Source organism: Puntigrus tetrazona, chromosome 8 (assembly GCF_018831695.1).
Source record: "Puntigrus tetrazona isolate hp1 chromosome 8, ASM1883169v1, whole genome shotgun sequence".
NCBI classification, from domain to species: domain Eukaryota; kingdom Metazoa; phylum Chordata; class Actinopteri; order Cypriniformes; family Cyprinidae; genus Puntigrus; species Puntigrus tetrazona.
The window spans coordinates 9,202,586-9,223,320 of NC_056706.1; the positions used below are offsets into that span (position 1 = coordinate 9,202,586).

The following is a 20,735-nucleotide window of genomic DNA, read 5'->3' on the forward strand; positions in this document are numbered from 1 at the left end:
AGACTAAATTTCATCAGTGACATTTAGCTACAGTATGTTTTCAGTAGGACAGCACGTAGAATAGACTGTAAAAGTTCTGCATTACTTAAAATGCTATGCATATCAGATTATACCTTCATCTTATTCTTGAATATGTAGGCCTCGGCGTATGTGCCAAGTTCTCTCTTCGGCTTGCAGAAGACAATACAGTCTTTGAAGAGGAAGATGTGGCGGTGATGTCCTCTTTGAGAGATTTTGACCTCAGGAATTTCCTCCCATACTGTAAAATGGCCCTGAAAAAAAAACAAAAAAACTGTGACATAATCATAAGCAGTATGCTACGTTCCAATCCTTACACAGTTGTCATCCTGTCGACCTGAAAACAAAGAGGTTCAGGGTATAACGATACACTACCTGTCTAATGGGTTCTCCAAGCCCCTTGAGAGGTGCAGGGTAATTCTCAATCATGGACAGATGATGCAAGTTCTCTGCACGCCAAGGCAAGCTGGAAACAATGGCAAAGGCGTCCTCTAGCAGGCAACAGTTCTGTCCGCTTTTGGCCTTGTTCCTGATCAGCTCCTAAAAAGACAAAAATGGAAGCTGCTCACATAATCTGAAAACAATAACTACAGCCTTTTAAAAATGGTTTTGTTTTTTGCTGCTTGATTGTGAATATATTTTAACAGACAGACCCCAACCTTTGAAGAATTGTTAAATCTAAATCATAATATATGTGTATGTATGTATAAGGAAAAATGATTAAAACGCCACACCTTAAGTACATTCTTGTATGTTTGAATTCTCTCCATGGGTCTTTGCAAATACGTGCTAACATTGAAGACCTGAGTATTCAAATGGGCCAATTCTGTGTTGGCATATTGCTGGAACAAAGCAGATAAATACATTTTGGTTAGATACTTCACATAATTTAAAAGAATGATCACTTTCTGCCAAACTTGAAACAGTATGTGCACTTGCCTTGAAGAAATGCTGTGTGTTTTTGTCTGAGATGCAAGCCTCGGCTTGGGACAGGCCTGTAATGAACTGGAGATACATCTCAAAGTCCAGTGCATAAGTGACAAAACACTGGGCTACATCATCATCTGAGAAACACATCTCCAGCTTAGGGAGAATACAACTGTGACGGAAGGACAGAGGCACAAAGAAGTTAAACCACAATGTGAACATTATAATATAATATACAACAAAATAGATGTGTTTACCATTCATGGAAACTTGCAATATCTCTGATATTGCGAAATATGTACTCTTTTTGACTTAGGATGGTGAGAGGAACTTGAGAGCTTGTCTCCAAGTATTGTAAATGGTGCTCCACAAAGAAGTTCATCTCGTGCACAAAATTGTTTTCACCATCAAGGAGTCCCTTAATCAAGCGACTGGAAATAAAAAAAATAATAATTAAGTTAGGTAATTTAGCATTTCACAAAGCCTGATAATAAAATAAAACATCAAGACATTGTTATATGTGATCTGTGCATACTTCAAGCTGCAGTCCGTATGTATCTATTTTTGAAAACTTGGTTTTGCAAATCCCTGCTGAATTATATCCCATGCATGGGTTGTGCTCCAGCAGGGATGAATTTAATGTTTTGAGATGAATGTGTAGCTGTCAGTCACCGCACCGGTGGGAATCCTGTACTTAGTAATCACAGATTCTAAATATGACCCAAATAAGAATTTTTACTGGATGTTGTCATCTGAACAAGTAAGTAATAGGTGTACCACATTTTGATCTTATCAACTGAGGAAAAAGGCATTACAATAAATCGTACTATCAATAGTGCTTGGCTCATATCACAGCAAACCCTATTGCATGACTATGACTATAGTGTGTATTAGTGTGTTTTGAAATTTGTACATTTTTGTACAGTCTAATCCCTATTTGTCACATTATTCAAATTTCATATTAAGAAAAGGCAAACTATGCTCCTTTCAAACTTGTTTTTTAAAAAAAATACAAATAAAAATATAATATAATTTAATTTGATTTGCATGTGTTTCATGTAATCCTTTTTGGTTTACAATCCACTGTCCAAATAATTTTTTGACATTTAATTATTCCAACTGCTGTGAGAGTAGGCTGTAATTACATTCGCCTCTCCAAGAATCCTCAACCGAATGAGGCCATAGCCTGTACTTGCCGGGGCAGCTTCTTTATAATGTCACAGCGCCATGCTTGAATTTCCTGTTAAAACCTACCCATACCACTCAAATTAGAAAACATTATTATAAGCTAAAAGTTGTGCATAGTGCTAAAGTAGAGCATTAGTTTTGAACACTGCCTGGTTTTGTACTTGCTCAAATATTGATTTTGGATCATTTTCAACCAAAAAAAGTTACAGGCTGCAGCTTTAAGTAAAGCTGAAGTAATGAAAAATACAAAAAATATATATATATGAAAAACCTATATTAAAAACCTTCTGGTAGACTGGTAGATTGATTTACCTTTGGATCAAACTGTGCTCATCCTTCGTGAAAACTGTTTTGCCTTTCTCAGAGGCCTCTTTTGTCTCTGCTTCATGGGTCAATGAAAATATTTCCTTTAAGGCATAAATTTAAATATTATTAAAATAACGTAATAACATTTTATATAGTTAATATACACACATCCATTCACCCTTGTCTTCTTTTCTAGGTACGCCGGGGATACCCAGCCTTGACGAGATTGTGTGTTCTTGGTTGGCTTTGTACGGACAAGCCATCTCACAGGATGGGCTGAGTCCAGGACCTCCACAAACTGTCCTTCCTTTAGTACGAAAGCCTCTTTGTTTCCTCCCATAGGTTGGCAATCACTTTTGGCTACATAAATATCGAAGGTCTGCAAAGTGCCAAACACATATTCAGTGTATACTTGTTCATATACCTTCTAAAGCACTATGAGCTACAATATGCATAATAAGTTACACTAATTGAAGTTTATTATAACTTTTATTTATTTATCATATAAAGTTGCTACCTCTCCTCTATCATCATCTCCATCTGACTCAGAGAACGACTCAGCATTTGCAGAGGACTTGTAGGAATGCATGCGTTTGGGTGAAGGGGTCTGGCTCTTTGAATCGCCACCTATGCCAAATACAGGCACAAATTACAGAACTATACAGACGTCCACAAGGAACAGCATATTAAGCTTGCTCTTAGGCATATATTATTTAATTATCTCTGAGCTTTAAAATTAAACTTGTAATACCAATAGAACTGACCTTTCACTTTTAGCTGGTCTGAATTTTTTGGGGATTGCACATTACTACTTTTTTCTTCTTTTTTCTTCTCTGCCTCTTTACCTCTGTTTGAGAACATATTCATTTAAAAAACATTGCACAGTATTATTCCAAAGTATAAATAAGTGAACAGTTCTCTTACAATGCCATGATTCTTTATAATTAAGAGCCCTTGAGAGGTCTTTACTATGTAAAACTTACCTAGATTGGTATTCTGTCTCAGCATCTGGGGCTGTGTCATAATCTGAGTAACACGATACTAGAGAGGATGCAGAATTACAAAAAAAAAAAAAAAAAAAAGTTCAGTTGCTACTGATGTGCAAAATTCTAAGAATACATAAAATGAATCTTTGAGAAAGAAATAATTTGTTGACTATTAACTAATTTAATATGACATTTTACAATTGTTACTTTTTATTAAATTATATTTCATTTTAGATTTTTTTTATGTTTTATTTTCCAATTAGCTGACATTAATCAGTCATAGAACATCACATAATACATGGAAAAATAATGCTCTTTATTGGCATCAGCCAGATCAATGCAGTGCTTCTATTATATAGCATAAAAGAATAATAAACACTTTGAAACAGACAGAATATTTAGACTACTCACTAGAGCTGACTGAAATTAGACTTCTCCTTTTCTCCTGGATCTTGCTGTAGGTATCATCTGCCGGTAGGTCATAGACAAGTCTTAATGACTCCTCTTCTGTGTTAATTGTTGGCAAAATCTCTTTCTCAGAGACCATTTTTGCACCTGGAGTTTGTACTGTCTCAATTGTTTGTGATGGCTTCTCTGGTTTACCCACCATCACATTGCCATTGTAACTAATTGCTCCAAATTTGTTTGCAACTTCACACGTGTATATTCCAGCATCTTTATTTGTAAAGCTGGAAATTTCTAAAAGACACCTACCATGGGCATTATGTGTGATTTTGTGCCTTTTCCCAGACTTGAGATCTACTCCATCTTTAAGCCAACGCACAGTGCTTATTTTACCTTCCACAACACACTCTAGGAACGCAGCATCACCAAGATCGATATTCTGGTTCTTGAACACTTCCTTAAAGATAAGACGCATGTCCTTTCTAGTTTTGTAGCCCTTGAAAGCAGCTTGTATTTTAATTGCAGCCTCAAGCATCTCTGGCTCATCTTCAAAATCTGTGTCTGTTCCAGGACAACGTTTTTCTGCTTTTAAACTCTTCTGTTTGTCAGTATCCATACTTGTGATCTCCTCTGGCATCACCTCCTCAGGTTGAGTGCTAGATCTTCTGGAAACATCTTCTTTAAGGACAACCTCCTTCACAATTTTCTGATCTTTCTGAACTTCCTGTGATGACTTCTGTACGTCCCTAAAAGATATTGCTATAGATTTCTCTGCAGGAATTATTTCTTCTCGTAACTGATGTCTTGCAATGCTTGTTGGCTTTTCCTTAACATGCTTTGGTACTTTTACATTATGTTCATCTATGACCTGCTTCGCATTTTTCTCATCTCTGCTATCAATGTGTAGTAAGTTTGATTCCACTTCCTGTGAATCCCTTTGCACATCCCTAATATACATTGTTGTACATTTCTCTGCAGGAATTATTTCTTCTTTGAATTGGCTTACAATTGCAATATTTGTTGCATTTCCTGTAACATGCTTTGGTACTTTGCTATGATGATCTTCTACATCCTGCCTGACGTGTTTCAGTTCACCACTATTAATGTGTAGTACAATCGGTTCATTTGCTTGTAATTCCTCCTGCACATCTCTAACAGGCATTGTTGTGTCTTTTGTTTGTTCTTTGGGTTTCTGTTGGGTAATTGAAATATTTGTTACTTTTCCTTTAACATGATGTGGTGCTTTAACCTTATCTTCATCCAGAGCTTGCTTCACATTTTTCATGTCTTCATTATCAGTGTGTAGTAAATTCAGTTCACCTTCCTCTGAATATTTCTGCACATCTTTAATTGCTGTTGTTTTCTCTGCAGCAATTACTTCTTCTTTGACTTTCTGGCTTGTAATGGCAATATGTGCTGCTTTACCTGTTACATGCTTTGGTAGTTTTTCATACTTTGGTACTTTTATATCCACAGCCTGCTTGACATGTTTAATTTCTCCACTATCAAAGTGTGGTAAATTCAGCTCACCTTCCTGTAATTCCTTTTGCACATCTCTAACAGGAATTGTGGTGTCTTGTGTACAATGGATTTGTTCTTTGAGATTCTGGTTTGTAATTGCAATACTTGGTGCTTTTTCTATAATATTCTTTGTTATTTGTCCATAATTTATATCCATGGATTGACTCTTTTCAGATTGGACATTTTGATTGTCATGTGCAGCATGCTTGTCCAATGATTTCTGTTTTAGTTCCTTCTTTTTATTTGTATGCAGTGGTTCCTTGTTTAGAGTTGATTCCAGTTTGATATATTGATTATTTTCTTCTAAATTACTTGGTTGTTCCTGACACGATTCAGTGTGTCTCGTTGTTATCTCTTTGAAGACTGGAGTATTTAAGCCATGTTCAGCTATCTTCAACGTGGTATCCACCACAGTTTGTTTTATGTCCATATCTCGGATTTTTGCTTCCAAAACATAGGGTTGTTCTTTGGTTTCAACATGTAGCTGGGAGATATTCTCTTTAGGGAGTGAAACTGTCAGGTCAACATGCTTTAATGCCTTTGTGGTCTCCACAGTAGCCTTAATGACAGCATCTTGTTCCTTGCCTCTCTTGTAAAGAGTTTGCTCGTTAACACTGTGCTGGTCTTGGAGTAAATCATCTGTATGTGTAGCCTTACCCTTTGACCGTGGTGGAGGCAGGGGAACATCTCTGGGTGGTTTCTTGCTCTGTTCATTTCTGTCTGTTCTGCTTGGAGTGTTTGTTAGAACTTGCCATGAGATCTCTTCATTGTGCTGGTCCACAGAAATCTTAGTAACCCATTTGGAAGATGTGTCCAGCCCCATTATATTTTGTTCTTTGGGTACATTGGTTGCAAGAGAATGAATTTCAGGTTCCCCCATGGTGCAACTAGGCTCATCGATAACCATTATGGGATCCACATCTTTTCCCCTTTGTCTCACCAATGATTTTATCTTGTCTTCCTGGTCGTCTGTCCTTTTTTTAGAGAGATCCTGGAAGTGAACCTCTGTTGGCTCTAAAATAGAAATGTCTGACTCCTCTATGACTGCATCTTGTTTCTTATGGACTAGACTACTAAGTGTTTCTTCCATAATGTTTTTTACTTTTATTCTTGGTGGGGCTTGAGGGATGTCTTTAATTTTAGGTTCAGATTCTGGTGTGAAATATGGGAAATGCAACAATACTTGGTTTAAATTATAATTAATGTTTTAAGCAAAAATAGAAATTTGGCAAAAATGGAAATGCACATAAATGTACCTTTTACAACAACAGAAGCAGTTGTCTCCAACATAGCAAAACAGCACTTGTAGACACCACTGTCCTGACATTTTAAATCATTGATTCGTAGGTGTAATTCAGAGCAATTCTGTTTCATCTCATACTTGTTTCCTGGTTTTAGCAACACTGACCCCTTCTTCCACTGTACAGCAACTCCAGGTTTTGAAAGCTCACATGTCAGGAATGCAGTTTCACCTTCTTCAGCCTCAATGTTTTGAAGTTTCTTGCAGAAGAACAGAGGTTGCTCTGTGCATGAGAAAAATTAATAAAAATAAAGATAGGTTTCTTCCATATATGGAAAAATGTTTTACATGGACAAAAAGTTGGAAACTGCATAAAATCTCTACTGCATAATATCTAAAATAATATCTGTACCTTTCACTTTAACAGAAACATTAGTTGCCAGGCTTCCAGCACAGCATTTGTAGGCCCCACTGTCCTGAACTCTTACTTCATGGATTTGGAGCTGTAGTTGGCAGCCATCCTGTTTAATCTCATATTTTTTACAAGGTTTAAGTATTACTGCTCCCTTCTTCCATTGCACAGAAACTCCAGGTTTAGAGAGCTCACAGTGCAATGTGACTGTCTTACCCTCCTCTGCTTCTTGGTTTTGGAGCTCCTTAGAGAAGAACAAAGGATGTTCTAGTGGGGGAAAACAAAATACATGTTTACATGACTAAGACTAATGAATAAAATTTTCTGTCACATCTATAAACCTTTTTGAAAAATAGCATCTAAGAATCACTTACCCTTTACCAGAAGAGAAGCTGTTGTCACAATACTACCAGTACAACATTTATAAGACCCACTATCATCACTTTTAAGATCACGTATCTGGAGCTGTAGCACATAGCCATCTTGTTTCATTCCATACTTGCTTCCAGGTTTTAGCAGCACTGTTCCCTTCTTCCACTGCACAGCAACTCCAGGTTTAGAGATCTCACAGGTCAGGGTGACAGTCTCACTTTCTTCTGCTTCAAGGCTTTGGAGGTTCTTACAGAAGAATATTGGTTGCTCTAGACATGGTGAAATAAAAATACATTTAAAGTTTCTATCATGTGTGGCTATAAGTGCAATGTTCCTAGAGTGCTCTACATGGAAAAAAGTACTTTTTTTCCAAATAAACATGTTTCTTACCTTTCACTGTAACAGAGCAAGTAGTGACAAGGCTTCCAGCACAACATTTGTAGGCCCCACTGTCTTGAGCTGTTAGCTCATGGATACGAAGCTGTAGCTGACAGCCATCCTGTTTTATCTCATATTTTTCACTAGGTTTCAAAAGCACTGTCCCCTTCTTCCACTGCACTGAAACTCCAGGTTTAGAAAGCTCACAGCACAATATGGCTGTCTTACCCTCCTGCGCTTCTTGATTTTGGAGTTCATCAGAAAAGAACAATGGCTTTTCTTGAGAGGGAAAACAAAAACATTTCTTGTCACATGTTCAACAAAAACAAATAAACACATAAACAATAAATTCTAATAAATTCTTATTTCAAAAGTCAAATTGTGAAAAAAAAAAATTATATTTACATAATTCACTTACCTTTCACCAAAAAAGAAGCAGTTGTGACCAGGTTTCCAGCACAACATTTGTAATCCCCAGTGTCCTGAGCTGTTAGCCCATGGATCTGAAGCTGTAGTTGGCAGCCATCCTGTTTTATCTCATATTTTTTACTAGGTTTTAAAAGCATTGTCCCCTTCTTCCATTCCACTAAAACTCCAGGTTTAGAGAGTGCACAGCATAATGTGACTGTCTTACCCTCTTCTGCTTCTTGGTTTTGGAGCTCATCAGAGAAGAACAAGGGATGTTCTGGTGAGGGAAAATAAAAAATATGTCAATTTTTATATGCTCAACAGAAAAAAAAATGTCAGAAAAAAAAGTTAGACCAAACACTAACACATTTGAACAACTTCACTCACCTTTCACCACAAGAGATGCTGTTGTGACAAGGCTCCCAACACAGCATTTGTAGGCCCCACTGTCCTGAGTTGTAACTTCAGTGATCTGAAGCTGTATCTGCTGGCCATTCTGACTAATTTCATATTTTTTACTAGGCTTTAAAAGCACTGTTCCTTTTTTCCACTGCACTGAAATTCCTGGTTTAGAGAGCTTACAGTGCAATGTAACTGTCTTACCCTCTTCTGCATCTTGGTTTTGGAGCTCCTCTGAGAAGAACAATGGCTTTTCTGTAGAGGGAAAACAAAAGCATCTGTTAGTGTGCCTATTTGTTAATCATGTTCATGGGTCATTCTTTAATTTTTTAATGTGCCTATTTGTTTTCTATTAAACATGTATTTATTAATTTAAGTCAAAAATCTGCATTTGAATAATCAATTTACCTATTATTACAAGAGAAGCAGCTGTGGCCAAGTTTCCAGCACAACATTTGTAATCCCCGCTGTCCTGAGCTGTTAGATTGTGGATCTGAAGCTGTTGTTTGCAGCCAACCTCTTTAATCTCATATTTGTTGCTAGGCTTTAAAAGCACTGTTCCCTTCTTCCACTGCACTGAAACTCCAGGTTTAGAAAGCTCACAGCACAATATGGCTGTCTTACCCTCCTGTGCTTCTTGGTTTTGGAGCTCATCAGAGAAAAACAATGGCTTTTCTTGAGAGAAAAAACAAAAACATATGCTGTCACAAAAAAAAAATAATGACCAGACTAATAAATTAATTCTTGTTTCAAAAGTCAGACTGTGAAAAAATTATGTTTACATAATTCACTTACCTTTTACCACAAATGAAGCAGTTGTGACCAGGTTTCCAGCACAACATTTATATTCCCCACTGTCCTGAGCTGTAAGCTCATGGATCTGAAGCTGTAGTTGGCAGCCATCCTGTTTTATCTCATATTTTTTACTAGGCTTCAGCAACACAGTTCCCTTCTTCCACTGCACTAAAACTCCAGGTTTAGAGAGCTCAGAGCAAAATATTGCTGTCCTACCCTCTTCTGCTTCTTGGTTTTTGAGTTCCTTGGAAAAGAACAAAGGATGTTCTGTAGAAGATAAATAAGATATATGCATTCATGCTTTATTGAAAGACAACTGAAAAGATAAAAAAAAATATTGAGTGATTTTTATGTCTGAATATTTTTATGTCGCTTACCCTTTACCACAAGTGAAGCAGTTGTCATGAGAGTGCCAGCACAGCATTTATATGAGCCACTATCTTCACGTTTTAGGTCATATATTTGAAGCTGATGTAGACAACCATCTTGTTTCATCTCATACTTGTTACCTTGCTTTAGTAACACTGTTCCCTTTCTCCACTGCACAGCAACTCCAGGTTTAGAAAGCTCACAGGTAAGAGTGGCCGTCTCTCCTTCCTTTGCTTCGAGGCTTTGGAGCCCCTCTTGGAAGACAACTGGTGATTCTTGATAACACCAAACAAATTGTAACAATTCTGCTACCTGATTACTTGTCTTCCTATCCAGTACATAGATTGTTGCATCTCTACATTTTTATATTTCATTCATTTTATTTATTTAACAATTTATTGAACAAATTTACAGAAATACACATACCTTTCACATCGATAGATGCTGTGGTCACCAAGCTACCAGCACAACACTTGTAGACGCCACTGTCCTGACTGTTGAGCTCATGTATCAGAAGCTGTAATTTACAGCCATCCTGCTTCATTTCATATTTGTTTCCTGGTCGAAGCAACATAGTTCCTTTCCTCCACTGCACTTCCACTAAAGGTTTAGAGAGCTCACAGCTCAGTTTGACAGTCTCACCCTCTTCCACTTCTTGCCTTTGGAGCTCCTCACAGAAGTACAGAGGTTGTTCTGCATGCAGCAAGTAAGGTAATTAAGGTGTGTTTTAACAACTCATCTTAGATGCTAAATTAAATATACCATACCTTTCACTTCCAGAGATGCTGAGGTCACAAGGCTACCAACACAGCATGTGTAGACACCACTGTCTTGGCTTGATAGTTCATGGATCTGTAGCTGCAGTTCACTACCATTTTGCTTTATTTCATATTTCCTTCCAGGCTTTAGCAGCACAGATCCCTTCTTCCACTGTACGGCAGCCCCAGGTTTGGAAAGCTCACAGCAAAGATGGGCAGTTTCGCCCTCTTCTGCTTCTTGACACTCAAGCATCTTGATGAAGTACAAAGGATGTTCTGAAAAATAAATTGTAATCTTTCAGTCTTTAATCATATTGATTTTATTTTTAAATATGTATTGTAATATTGTACAGTAAATCAAATACTTTTTCACAACATCAAAGTATGGCTCTCTAATTTCACGATTCTGACCTTTGACTACAATCGTTGCTGTGGTAACCAGGCTTCCAGAGCAGCACTTATATGTGCCGCTATCCTGACGTGTCAAGTCATGGATCTGTAGCTGTACTTTGCAGCCATCTTGTTTCATCTCATATTTGTCTCCTGGTCTTAATCGTACTGCCCCCTTCTTCCACTGCATATCCACTCCAGGTTTAGAGAGCTCACAGCAAAGGAACGCTGTCTCGCCCTCTTCTGCTTCCTGGTTATGGAGTTCCTCACAGAAGAAAAGGGGTTGCTCTAAAAAGGAAACACTTATTAGCGTTAACTAGATTTGAGGAAAATAAAAAATCACCATAGTGATTCATGATTATTCATGCCTTAATTAAAAACCTATATTATCATTATACAGACATTCTGTTGCAAACATTTAAGGATGCATTGATAGTAAAATTGTTGTATTATTCTCATTATATGGTTAATAATTGATATATGATCAGTATTAAAATTCTATATTATTTTTGTAAATTAAAAATGTAATATTACAAAACCAAAATAGTTTTACATTCTACAAATTTATGTGTCACAGCATTATAATGTACATTACAAAATTGACATTTCCTAAATATTACACTTAATAATGTTATATAACTGTTAGTGTTTTAATTGATTTACAGTGAATGTAAAAATAGGGGAAATGAGCATGAACGATTAAATATCCAATAACAACTAATACAACTAATACTACAACAAATCTAAATATATATCATAACCATAATGATATATTGTGCATTCCTACCTTTAACAATTATATTAGCTCGTGTCTCTATGTTGCCAGCACAACATCTGTAGGTACCACTATCTTGACTTGTGAGGTCATGGATCTGAAGTTGTACTTCATTGCCCTCTTGCGTCATCTCATACTTCTGTCCATTCTTCAGCAGCATTGCCCCTTTTTTCCACTGTACTGCTACTCCAGGTTTAGAGAGCTCACAGCACAGGAACGCTGATTCACCTTCTTCTGCTTCTTGGTTTTGGAGCTCTTCATGGAAAAACAAAGGACGCTCTGTGGCACAAGGGGAGAAGAACAGTGGTAAAACACATTTTCATACTGCCAAAAACATATTATTTAATAAATACATCTTCAGCGAAATAATATTTCCACTTACTCACTGACATTTGGTTCATGCTTAGATCAAAATCTCACCATCAAATAAAATATATACAGACAAGCTATAATTTTGGTATTACCTTTTACAGTAATACTAGCTCTTGTCTCAATTCCATCAGCACAACACCTGTAGGCCCCACTGTCTTGACTTGTGAGGTCATTGATCTGTAGCTGCAGCTCACATCCATCCTGTTTTATCTCGTATTTGTTACCAGGCCTAAGAAGAACTGCTCCTCTTTTCCATTCAACTGCAACTCCAGGTTGAGACAATTCACAGCACAAGAAACTAGTCTCACCCTCTTCTGCTTCTTGGTTTTGGAGCTCCCGGCAGAAAAACAAGGGACGTTCTGAGAGTAAGCAAAAAGACCCTTAAGTATGTTCCATGACTGAAATATGAAGTACTAGGAGTACCCATTAAAAATAAAAGATTTCAAAACAAATCATGTTTCAAACAAAGACGTACTTTAGCTGATCATTTATTTCATTTATAAATAGTTAAATATATTAAATTGTGATTTATTTTATTAAACAGTTGGAGCAAACGTGTTTTAGGCTGTTCCTACCTTTGACTGTAAGAGTAGCGCTACTCTGCATGTCTCCTGTATCGCACATGTAAATCCCAGCATCCTCTTTTCTGACTTTATGAATCAGAAGAACATTACGTTTCCCATGTTTCAGAGGTTCATACTTTTCCCCAGAGAGCAGGGTTACATTATTTCGTTTCCAGGTGACAGGTGTGCAGCTGTCAGAAGTCACACAGGATAGGGTGGCAGAATCGCCCTCAAAAATCGTAATGTCCTTCAGTCTTTCCTCTATGAAAACTACAATGAGAGTATACAGTTTAGAGTATGCAGTTAAAGGACACATATAAAACAATTCATTTTATATATCAGTTCATCTGCTGGTTAATAGTAAATAATTGAAAGAAATTATTTGCAATAAGGATCCCTATACGCACCTGTAGGTTTGCTGTTCACACAAAGACGAGCAGAGGTCTTTTCGTTTCCCACCACAAAAGACAATACACCTGACTCTTCAGTTGTAGTCATAGTGAGCACCAAGTGATGTTCTCGACCACAGATACTCATCTGGTTCATCTCATTCTCCTGAAGTTCATTGGAACCAAGCCACCAAACCCCATCTAGAACATTCTCATGTGAAAGCTCGCACACAAAATGTGCGCTCTCGCCTGCAGTAACTGTCAGGTCACGCAGTCCTTTCACAATTCTCACACGCTCTGGAAAGGAACGAACAAAGGAGCACCTCTGTTGTGAATTCACAGGAGACCTTGGAGTTTGTTCATGTCTGAAGGCATGCTAAACTTTATTGTATATATTTTATGTAGGTTTGTTATGATTTACCTATCACTCTGAGGGTTGCAGAGGTCTTCTTGCCTCTGACGTTGCATGAGTACATGCCAGCATCCTGCACTCTCAGTTTCCTGATTTCAAGCTCCTGAGTTGAACCTTTACGGTGAAGGGTATAACGGCCACCCTGTGTGATCTGATTTGCATCTTTTCTCCAAGTCACTGGGGCATTATCACTAGAGAGCAAACAACGGAACAGGACAGAATCCCCCTCTATTGCTTCTTGACTCTCAAGCTCTTTCTCAAAGTAAACAGAGGCAGCAGCTGGGAGAGGTGTAAGAAGTATGATCTCAACAACGGCTCAATAATATTATATTAAACTGCAAACTAGAAATAATGTCAAAATGTTAATTAGTAGAGTTTATGATATGATATGTGTATGTATGACCCTGTGATTCATGAAGGGTATCATACAAGGTTCATGAAAGGATCATGAGGGTATCAATAATGGTAGAAATGGCTGAGATTCAGTTGAGGGACCCTAGCTGAGGAGTTGAGAGATTTTTTTCATTATTCCAGGGTAATTGTAAGATGACCAGATCCTATTCAAATAAAAATATACCTATAAGACCAAACAGAGGTTTGGAGTCAGTAAGATTTTTAATGTCTTTAAAAGATGCATTATGAAGCTTATGATCAGCAGTGATGCATTTATTTGACAGAAAATAGAGTAATATAAATAAATAGAATACAAAAATAAGTAATATTGTGAAATACTATTGCAATTTGAAATATTAAAACATTTTAAAATGTAATTTATTCCTCTAATGGCAAAGAAGGTTCTGCTGTTTAAGAAACATTTCTTATTATGAATAATGAAAATAGTAATGCTGCTTAAAATTTTTGTGGATTTTTTTTAATGAAAAAAGTTAGTTTGAAATAGATATCTTCTGTAAAGTTATAAATTAAGAATTCAAAAAGAGCAACAACCATTCGCAAAACTTAATTCTTGTTAACTTTTGGCTATTTTGTGACAATCCTCTTCATTTTACTTAAGAATTTAATTCATTTGAATCATAATGTCATCCCCACCTTTAAAATCACTATCTGGTCCCCAACATTCTCTCATTCTCTCATTCTCTCGTATAACTGAGGGTTTACAGCACTGTGAAAATGTTGTCAATGTAATGGGTGTAGTGTAGTTAATTTGCAAAGATAAAATCTGATTATTAAAAAGAACTGTATGATCTTGTGTGTATCCAATGAGAGTATGTACCCAGTAAATTGACATTGCACCTACCCCTAACATTAACTTCAGCTGTAGTCTTCTGGTCTCCAACAATACAGCTGTATTCCCCAACATCCACAGGAAGAACGTTTTTAATCTTTAATTCTGCAACCAGTCCCTCCTGCTTGATCTTGTGTCTAGTTCCATTGCAGAGCTCCTCGTCCCCTTTTAACCATGTTACTGGTACCCCAGCTTTGGACAGCTCACAATGCAGAATAACAACACCTCCTTCAGGGGCGTCTTGGTTCTTCAGGTTTTGTTTGAACGTTACTGGTGTGGCTGAAGATTTGCACAGTAACACATTAGCTCATAATGAGCTCAAGCGACAATAAAAGCTCAATTTTCTGTAAAACTTTCATCCATACCGAATACTCGGATCGTGGCTTTGGTCTTCTGCTCCCCACAAATGCAGCTGTAGACTCCACTATCTTCAGGCATAGCCTTTATAATGATCAGCTCCCTTGTAACATCATGTTCTCGGATTTGATATTTATACCCTGATCTAAGAAGCTCTTCCCCCTTCCTCCATTCAACAGGACATCCAGCTTTTGAGAGCTCACAGTGCAACACAAGTTTATTTTCTTCTTCAACTTCCTGATTTTTCAACTTGACTTTAAAAGTGATAGGTGGAACTAGAAACGTTAACAAAAAGGTACGCCCGATTATTCTACAACAAAGCCATGCAGACCCTCAAAGCACAGCGAAGCTGAAAACTATAGCAGAAGGAGCAATACAATGTAATATCAAGCCACAAGTCACTACAAGCTGCCAAGCTGCCACTACTACAAAGCCATGCCTTACCCTTCACGGTTAGCTCAGCAGTTGACTCAGAATCCTTGGTTTTACATGAATAGTTCCCAGCATCACTTGCTTCAACATTACGTATGACCAATTTGGTGAATGTGCCCTCTTGCTTCATTTCATATTTGTCACTAGGCTTGAGAATAACTCTTCCTTTTCTCCAGTCGATTTGAGCACCAGGTTTAGAGAGCTCACAGCTAAAAACAGCTTGTCCACCTTCTTTGGTTACTTCGTTTTGAAGTTCTCGTTTAAAAGTGACAGGTAAAGCTATAAAACCATATAAAATTTATCAAGTTTGAGAATGATTTGTAAAAGGAAAGTTACTACGTAACTGCAAAATGAAAAAAAATCAAGATCAGATCTTGCAGTATTTAAGCATACCCCTAACTTTGACCTCCGCTGTTGTTTTTTCCTTTCCAGTAGTGCAGCTGTAGAAGTCAACGTCTTCAGAGTTGATATTTTTGATGAGAAGTTCAGCAATCCGTCCCTCAGTTCTCATCTGGTACTTTTCTCCAACTTGTAGCACCTCTTCACCCCTCCACCATTTTACCATGGCTCCTGGTTTGGAAAGCTCACAACGGAAAGCGACTGTGTTGCCTTCTACCGCCTCTTGATTTCTCAAGTTTTGTTTGAAAGTGATCGGGAGAGCTAAGAAACCGCAAATAATATTTGGGTCATTTAAGCTGAATATTTATTAAAATTCTGCATTTATTTAGTAAATTGCTTAAGTTTTGTACCATTGATTTTAACTGTAGCTTTGGATGTCTGATCAGGGCATACGCAAAAGTAGACCCCACTGTCTTCAGGTATGACTTTTCTGATAACAAGCTCCATTTTAGTTGCTATCTGTCTCAACTGGTACTTTTCTCCATGCTTTAGGACCTCCTCTCCTTTCAACCATTTCACATCAGCACTGGCCTTAGAGAGTTCACAGCGCAATGTGATATTGTTCCCTTCTTCACCTTCTTGATTCTTAAGTTCTTGTTTGAAAGTGATGGGTAGAGCTACAAAGAGCAGGAGAACGATGCAGATGTTGCATGATCTGCTAAGCTTTTTAATTATTTTAGAATTTCTAACAATTTGGGAAATGCTTAAATACAAGAACCTGCTTATGAAAATGTCTTGGATCATACCAATAACTTTGATGGTGGCTTCAGTGTTTTGATCTCCACATACGCAGCGATACACTCCACTGTCTTCTGGCTGTGCCTTCCTTATTAACAACTCTACTGTTGCTTCTTTCTGTCTCAACTGATATTTTTCTCCAGTCTTAAGCAGTTCTTCTCCTTTCCACCACTCTACTCGAACTCCAGCCTTAGAAAGTTCACAGTGCACAGTGACACTGTTCCCCTCCTGAGTTTCTTGGTTCTTCAAAGTTGTTTTAAAGGTAGCTGGGAGTCCTTTGGAAAGCCAAGCATTGAGTAAGCCTGTATTCATAAACGTTATAGACTAGCCAAAAGGGTGAACGTCATGTCTTTCCATCAGCAAATTGCATCAGTGTATATTTTTTGTGCTTGAGAGCAATCACCTTTAATAATTATATCAGGTAAAGTCATCAAAGAAGTGTTGTCTGCCAAGATTCATTTTATTGATGTATTATGTACACCAACACAAAATAAAGGCTACTTTTCTACTGCAGTTGTAATAACCTAATAACAAATATAAATTTCCAATAGCAAGATTCAACAGATGTCAAATAGTGAGTGTAATTTGAGCATATGACTTTGAAATGAGGATATGTGTTTTGAAATTGTATATGAAAATCCAACAGTAATTTTATCACTGTTGAGAGATTAATGTCATGACAGAGTGCTTTTGTAGCTGTGGAAGAAATGGACAATTTTAATGAAATGGAAGAACTTGATCACTCAACGCTAGACAAAAATTAAATGGTGATGAAAATGAAATGCATATGAAATCAATAATGTAAGAAAATTCAGCAGTACTTTGTTTATATTTATAACTGATTGGATCTTACCTTGAACTGTCAATTCAGCTGTCGACTGTGAATCTTTGGTTTTGCAGGTGTAATTTCCGGCATCACCCTCAACAAGATTATTTATCAGCAGTTTGGTTAATCGCCCCTCAAGCATCATCTGATATTTGGCTCCGCTTTTCAGCATGACTCTACCTTTCCTCCACTCGACTGTAGCGCCAGGCTTTGAAAGTTCACAGGTAAATACTGCACTCTCACCCTCTGTAGAGATCTGATTCTGAAGTTCTCGCTTGAAAGTAATTGGAAGGGCTGAGAAAACATTGACAGGTCTTTTAATATGAACAAATTATATATATATATTTTTTTATGGATTCTTTGATAAGTAGAAGTATTTATTTGAGAAATATTTAGAAACATTACAAATGCTTTTACTTCCACTTTCTATCAATTTAAAGCAGCTTTATAAAACATCTACTGACTGAACTTTTGAAAACTGCTGTACAGTATACAGTATGTATATATATATATATATATATATATATATATATATATATATATATATATATATATATATATATATTATTAATAATTATTATTTATTAATTTTAGTTTTTAACATTACATTTGACTTTCACTTCAGCTGTGGTCTTTTGGCCTCCAGTCACACAGCTGTATATCCCAGCATCATCAGGAAAAACATTAGTTATTTCCAGCTCTGCAGTCTTTCCATCCAGCCTCATCTGGTACCGTGGCACTGGAAGGAGGAGTTTATCTCCTCTCCACCATTCCACAGGTACTCCAGCTTTGGAAAGCTCACAGTGAAGGGTTATAGATTCGCCTTCCAGAGCTTCTTTATTCTTAAGATTTTGCTTAAAAGTAGCAGGAGCACCTGTGAAACAACCATATGATTTTCAATAATAACATATATTTTACAATAATGAAAACAAATCAACAAAAAAAGCCTTACCAACAATTTTGACTGTAGCTTTGGTCTTTTGATCTCCACAGACACATCTGTAGACTCCACTGTCCTCAGGCATAGCTTCACAAATGATCAGCTCAACTGATGTGTCTCGTTCTCTCATCTTATACTTCTCTCCAGGCTGGAGCAAATCCTCTCCATTCCACCACTCTACTGGGATACCGGTTTTGGAAAGCTCACAGTGCAGTGTTATCATCTTTCCTTCCTCAGCTACCAGGTTTTTCAGCTTCTCTTTAAAAGTGACAGGTTGAGCTACAGAACAAAAATAAGCAATTATAAGCAATTAATAACATACTTATTTTTAATGTTCTTTTAACTTTGGCATATGCACAGGTGAACAGATGACTGTATGTGCTCACTTTACATTTGTATACATATTTGTGTATACAAACGTAAAATGAGCACATACATACACACGCTTAAATTCATTTGCCACCTGTCATAAAGCAGTCTGTCATATTTTAGCCATCTGTCAAAACTTCAAACCTAAAAGTTGTACTGTCACTTATTAGACAAACTGAAACGAATTATTTACAAATTATAATCAAAGGACTTTTATTTTGTATGGCCTCCTTTGGCCTTGATAGCTTGTATTCTTGTGGCATTGTACTTGCTAGACTTGCTTTTGATGAAACTTTTCTACGATCTATCTTTGAATCCATTAAATCCCAACAATAATTATATTTTAGCATTACTGAATTACTGGTCTGACTAAGCAAGCACAAAAAATTCTTACTCCTTATTCCTTTTTCCTTATTGTTAACTCTTACTAGTGAAATAAACAAACTTACCGCTAACTGTGACGTTGGCTGATGTCTCAGTTGTTTCACTCATACAGCTATAAACTCCATTATCCTCTTGCGTCAAGTTAAAAATCTTCAGCTCTAGCATGCAGCCCCTCTGCCTGATTTTGTACTTCTCCCCAGACCTGAGAAGGTTGCTTCCTTTTCTCCACTGGACAGGGGTGTCTGGTTTGGATATCTCGCAGTGTAAGATTATACTATTTCCCTCTTCACCCATCTGATTTCTTAACTTCTGTTTGAATGTGATAGGCTGAGCTAAAGAAATATTAAAGGATGTATAAGCTCCATTTTCATCATTCATTGTACTTATTACGATCGTACTATATTATCTTCACTTACATCGTATTTTGACAATGGCTTTTGTCCTTTGATCCTCACACACACAGATGTACGTTCCACTGTCCTCAGAAACTGGACTTCTGATTACCAGCTCTAATATGGTGACTATGTGCCTCATTTGATACTTTTCCCCAGGCAAGAGAGTTTGTTCACCTTTCAACCATTCCACTGGGATTCCAGCTTTAGAAAGCTCACAGCGTAATGTCACAGTTTTACCTTCATCTGTCTCTTGGTTCTTGAGCTCTTTAATAAATGATATAGGAACCGCTGGAAGGGATGAAATGGCATAAGTAAAGCTGCAAGATCAAATGTTGAATATAATAATTAAATTTTCATAGCAACAAATATCAATACCATTGACTGTAAGAGTAGCCATAGTTCTTTGGTCTCTGCAAATGCATATGTAATTGCCCGAGTCCTCTGGCTTCAGATTGTGTATTGTTAGTGAAATGCAAGATTTTTTCTGCCTCATGTGGTACTTCTCGCTAGATTTTAGAGTCTCGGGTCCTTTGCGCCACACAAACTGGACACCAGGTATAGAGAATTCACATATCAGCATTGAACTCTCTCCTTCTTTGACCTCCTGGTTCTGAAGCGCTTTTGTAAACTCAGCAGGAATAACTAATGTGAAACATGAAGATTTTAAATTTCAAACAAATAAAAACAAACTTAGAAAAACTTTATGTGGTAAATTGAAAAAATTGATGTTTTGAAATACCTTTAACAGTCACAGTGGCTTTGGTGATGACAGATCCTGCATCGCATTCATACACCCCTGCATCACTGTCTTTCACATCACGGATGGCCAGTCTGGCCTCGTTTCCTGATCGACTCGCTAAGTACTTTGAGGAATTCCAGATTAAACAACCATCTTTGTACCAAACAATATGACATGGCTTTGAAGTCTTGCACAACAGCACCAAACTTCCTCCTTCAATTGCTTCTGTGTCCTCCAATGCTTTAGTTATTGTGGGGCGTCTCTCTGTAATTCAAATACATTGTGTTACGAAGACAGTCATTTTTCAATCATTCAATCATTTTTTTGAATATAGTATACTATGATTGTATACTATATTGTATATTATTTCACATTTTGTATTTTGTAATAGTCAATACAAAGATTAAAAATTTGTTTAAACATTAGCCTCTTTACAATTAATTAATATTAATAAAACATTAGTCTTTTTCTGCATGTTTTTTTTTACTTTGTATTGCTACTAAACGACAACCATGTATAAACTGTTTGCA

General features: G+C 37.0%; 1 protein-coding gene across 1 annotated transcript in view; it reads right to left on the reverse strand.

Annotated features, from left to right (window-relative positions):
- obscna (obscurin, cytoskeletal calmodulin and titin-interacting RhoGEF a) overlaps window positions 1-20,735 on the reverse strand; it is a 40,042-nt gene that overhangs the window by 12,525 nt on the left and 6,782 nt on the right. The window contains exons 15-55 of the mRNA XM_043247073.1: window positions 20,206-20,469; window positions 19,842-20,108; window positions 19,488-19,754; window positions 19,137-19,403; window positions 18,331-18,597; window positions 17,986-18,252; window positions 17,406-17,672; window positions 16,561-16,827; window positions 16,165-16,431; window positions 15,809-16,075; window positions 15,428-15,694; window positions 14,992-15,258; window positions 14,639-14,905; window positions 13,393-13,662; window positions 12,990-13,268; window positions 12,595-12,852; window positions 12,112-12,378; window positions 11,660-11,926; window positions 10,894-11,160; window positions 10,492-10,758; window positions 10,151-10,417; window positions 9,733-9,999; window positions 9,356-9,622; window positions 8,969-9,235; window positions 8,549-8,815; window positions 8,172-8,438; window positions 7,766-8,032; window positions 7,378-7,644; window positions 7,004-7,270; window positions 6,608-6,874; window positions 3,837-6,503; window positions 3,423-3,480; window positions 3,204-3,286; window positions 2,957-3,066; window positions 2,618-2,818; window positions 2,446-2,540; window positions 1,203-1,376; window positions 958-1,117; window positions 753-860; window positions 394-558; window positions 114-272 (exon numbers count right to left, since the gene is read on the reverse strand). Of these exons, the coding sequence (XP_043103008.1) occupies window positions 114-272; window positions 394-558; window positions 753-860; window positions 958-1,117; window positions 1,203-1,376; window positions 2,446-2,540; window positions 2,618-2,818; window positions 2,957-3,066; window positions 3,204-3,286; window positions 3,423-3,480; window positions 3,837-6,503; window positions 6,608-6,874; window positions 7,004-7,270; window positions 7,378-7,644; window positions 7,766-8,032; window positions 8,172-8,438; window positions 8,549-8,815; window positions 8,969-9,235; window positions 9,356-9,622; window positions 9,733-9,999; window positions 10,151-10,417; window positions 10,492-10,758; window positions 10,894-11,160; window positions 11,660-11,926; window positions 12,112-12,378; window positions 12,595-12,852; window positions 12,990-13,268; window positions 13,393-13,662; window positions 14,639-14,905; window positions 14,992-15,258; window positions 15,428-15,694; window positions 15,809-16,075; window positions 16,165-16,431; window positions 16,561-16,827; window positions 17,406-17,672; window positions 17,986-18,252; window positions 18,331-18,597; window positions 19,137-19,403; window positions 19,488-19,754; window positions 19,842-20,108; window positions 20,206-20,469 (11,993 nt within the window). The remainder of the gene's footprint in view (window positions 1-113; window positions 273-393; window positions 559-752; window positions 861-957; window positions 1,118-1,202; window positions 1,377-2,445; window positions 2,541-2,617; window positions 2,819-2,956; window positions 3,067-3,203; window positions 3,287-3,422; window positions 3,481-3,836; window positions 6,504-6,607; window positions 6,875-7,003; window positions 7,271-7,377; window positions 7,645-7,765; window positions 8,033-8,171; window positions 8,439-8,548; window positions 8,816-8,968; window positions 9,236-9,355; window positions 9,623-9,732; window positions 10,000-10,150; window positions 10,418-10,491; window positions 10,759-10,893; window positions 11,161-11,659; window positions 11,927-12,111; window positions 12,379-12,594; window positions 12,853-12,989; window positions 13,269-13,392; window positions 13,663-14,638; window positions 14,906-14,991; window positions 15,259-15,427; window positions 15,695-15,808; window positions 16,076-16,164; window positions 16,432-16,560; window positions 16,828-17,405; window positions 17,673-17,985; window positions 18,253-18,330; window positions 18,598-19,136; window positions 19,404-19,487; window positions 19,755-19,841; window positions 20,109-20,205; window positions 20,470-20,735) is intronic.